General features: G+C 60.5%; 1 protein-coding gene across 1 annotated transcript; it reads left to right on the top strand.

Annotated features, from left to right (window-relative positions):
- Positions 1 to 207: 207 nt before the first annotated feature.
- DQ04_13661000 (putative cyclin dependent kinase-binding protein) lies at positions 208 to 1800 on the top strand (the record flags this gene model as incomplete). The annotated part of the gene is made up of 1 exon (XM_009317002.1): positions 208 to 1800. One exon carries the CDS (start codon positions 208 to 210, stop codon positions 1798 to 1800), a length of 1593 nt encoding a protein of 530 aa, XP_009315277.1.
- Positions 1801 to 1808: the final 8 nt, after the last annotated feature.

Raw genomic sequence — 1808 nt, 5'->3', positions numbered from 1 at the left:
ACGTGGAAGACCCGAGTAAAGCTGGCCAATAACGGACGAGGATCCTCCAGGGAAGGATCGATTTCCCCTCCGCCTCGTACCCACAACGGAAATGTGATCACCGACGGCTCTGAGGACGACAAGGACTCAGGAGATGACGCAGGCGGTGATGGAAGTAGTAGTAGTGGTGGTTGTAGCGGAAGACACCCCTTACACAATTCAATCACTATGAACGACGGCAGCAGCGGCAACGACAAGAGCGTCGTTGTTGGTGTTGGAGCACTCGATCCAGAGGAACTGGCGCGTGCGACGGCGGTGCTCATGAGCTTCCGGCCAAAGCAGATCCTGTCCGCCGACCAGTTCAGCAGCGACCACACCAGCGACGTTGTGGGCGGAAACAGTGAGTTCGCTTCACAGCTGCACCGCCTGCCGTCGCTGTCGGGGCCACCAAGCACGTCCTCTGCAAAGTCCCGCCTCGCAGCCGCCGCTGATGCGCGGCCGCTGCCACTCCCCACCGTCGAGTTGCACCCAGAGCAGGTTGCCTTCCTTACCTCCGTCGGCGAGGTTGCGAAGCGGCTCGCGCTGCGGAACAGGCCGTGCGATGGTGGTGGCGAGGCGGGCGACGCAGATCACGACTGCGATGTGGAGTCGCCGCTGCTGTGGCAAGAAACAAAGCTGTCGATTGACACACTTGTGCGGACAGAGGGGCAGCGCGTGCGGCTGCGCTTTGTTCACGCCTGCCCAACCCGCCGTCCAAGAGCCCACGAAACAACAACAACATCAGCAGCAGTGGCAGGAACATCAGCAGTGAATGACGATGATGACAGCAATCGGGCACCACTGGTGCGGCGTGATGCGGCCCTAAGTCTCTGCACGATCCTCGCCTCCTTCGCGCCACCCAAGGCGTCGTACTGGCAAGATGACCGTATTGTAGAGCCATACCTCGGCGAGTCCTACGGCCCATCGCCGCACCGCCAGCGTCGTGGAAGGGGTGAAGACAGCGGTGACATCGAGCGGGACGAGGACTTCGGCGCTGTGGATGATGACAGCTGGCGCGAGGAAGTAAACTACACGGCTGATGCCAACGGCGACAGCGATGGGTTTGACGAGATGAGTGGTGTCATCAACCAACGTTGCCGCGATGACAGTGCGATGCGGTCCTACGCCAAGGTGCTCGCGCACCACCGCTGCAGGAATGATCCCGTCTTCTACAACGCCTTTTTTCTCGACACAGGCAACATCACCGATGGGGAGCGCCGTAAGAAACTCATTGTGCTGCCCTCCTACCGCGCGTCTGTCATCTCCTTCGTCGACAAGAAGGTGCTGAAGAAGGACATCAACAACGATTTCTATGTGCAACACCCGGAGCTCGAGATACGCGAGATCAAGCTCACCCACGTGCGGGCAATACGCGCCGACCTACTGAACTTTGCGCTGGAGGAGAACTCCCCGATCGAGGTGGTCACCGTCGCGTACGCCAACTGGTACTTCGAGCGGCTCATCATGCGCGGCATGGTTGGCAAGCGCAACCGCCGGCTCGCTCTCGCTGCCTGCGTGCTGCTCGCGATCAAGTTCGTGGAGACAGGTGATATTCACAAGAAGATCCACTACGCCAAGACGCGCTTCCGGCAGGACGAGGCCTTCGCCGGCGTGACATGGCAGAAGGTGCAGGCGTGGGAGTTCCGCGCGTACGTCGGGCTCGACTTCACGCTGATGCCGGAGAGCGGCAACAAGGTCGTCGAGACGCACATGGAGCGGCTGCTGGGGCAGATCAACGTCACGTTGCAGGAGTACTACAGTAAGAAATTCGCACTGCCGTAGTAGGGGGG

Source organism: Trypanosoma grayi (genome assembly GCF_000691245.1).
Source record: "Trypanosoma grayi strain ANR4 Tgr_1366_V1, whole genome shotgun sequence".
Classification (NCBI taxonomy): Eukaryota; Euglenozoa; class Kinetoplastea; order Trypanosomatida; family Trypanosomatidae; genus Trypanosoma; species Trypanosoma grayi.
Note: the sequence above shows the minus strand (reverse complement) of the source record. Positions and strands in the feature narration are given on the sequence as shown.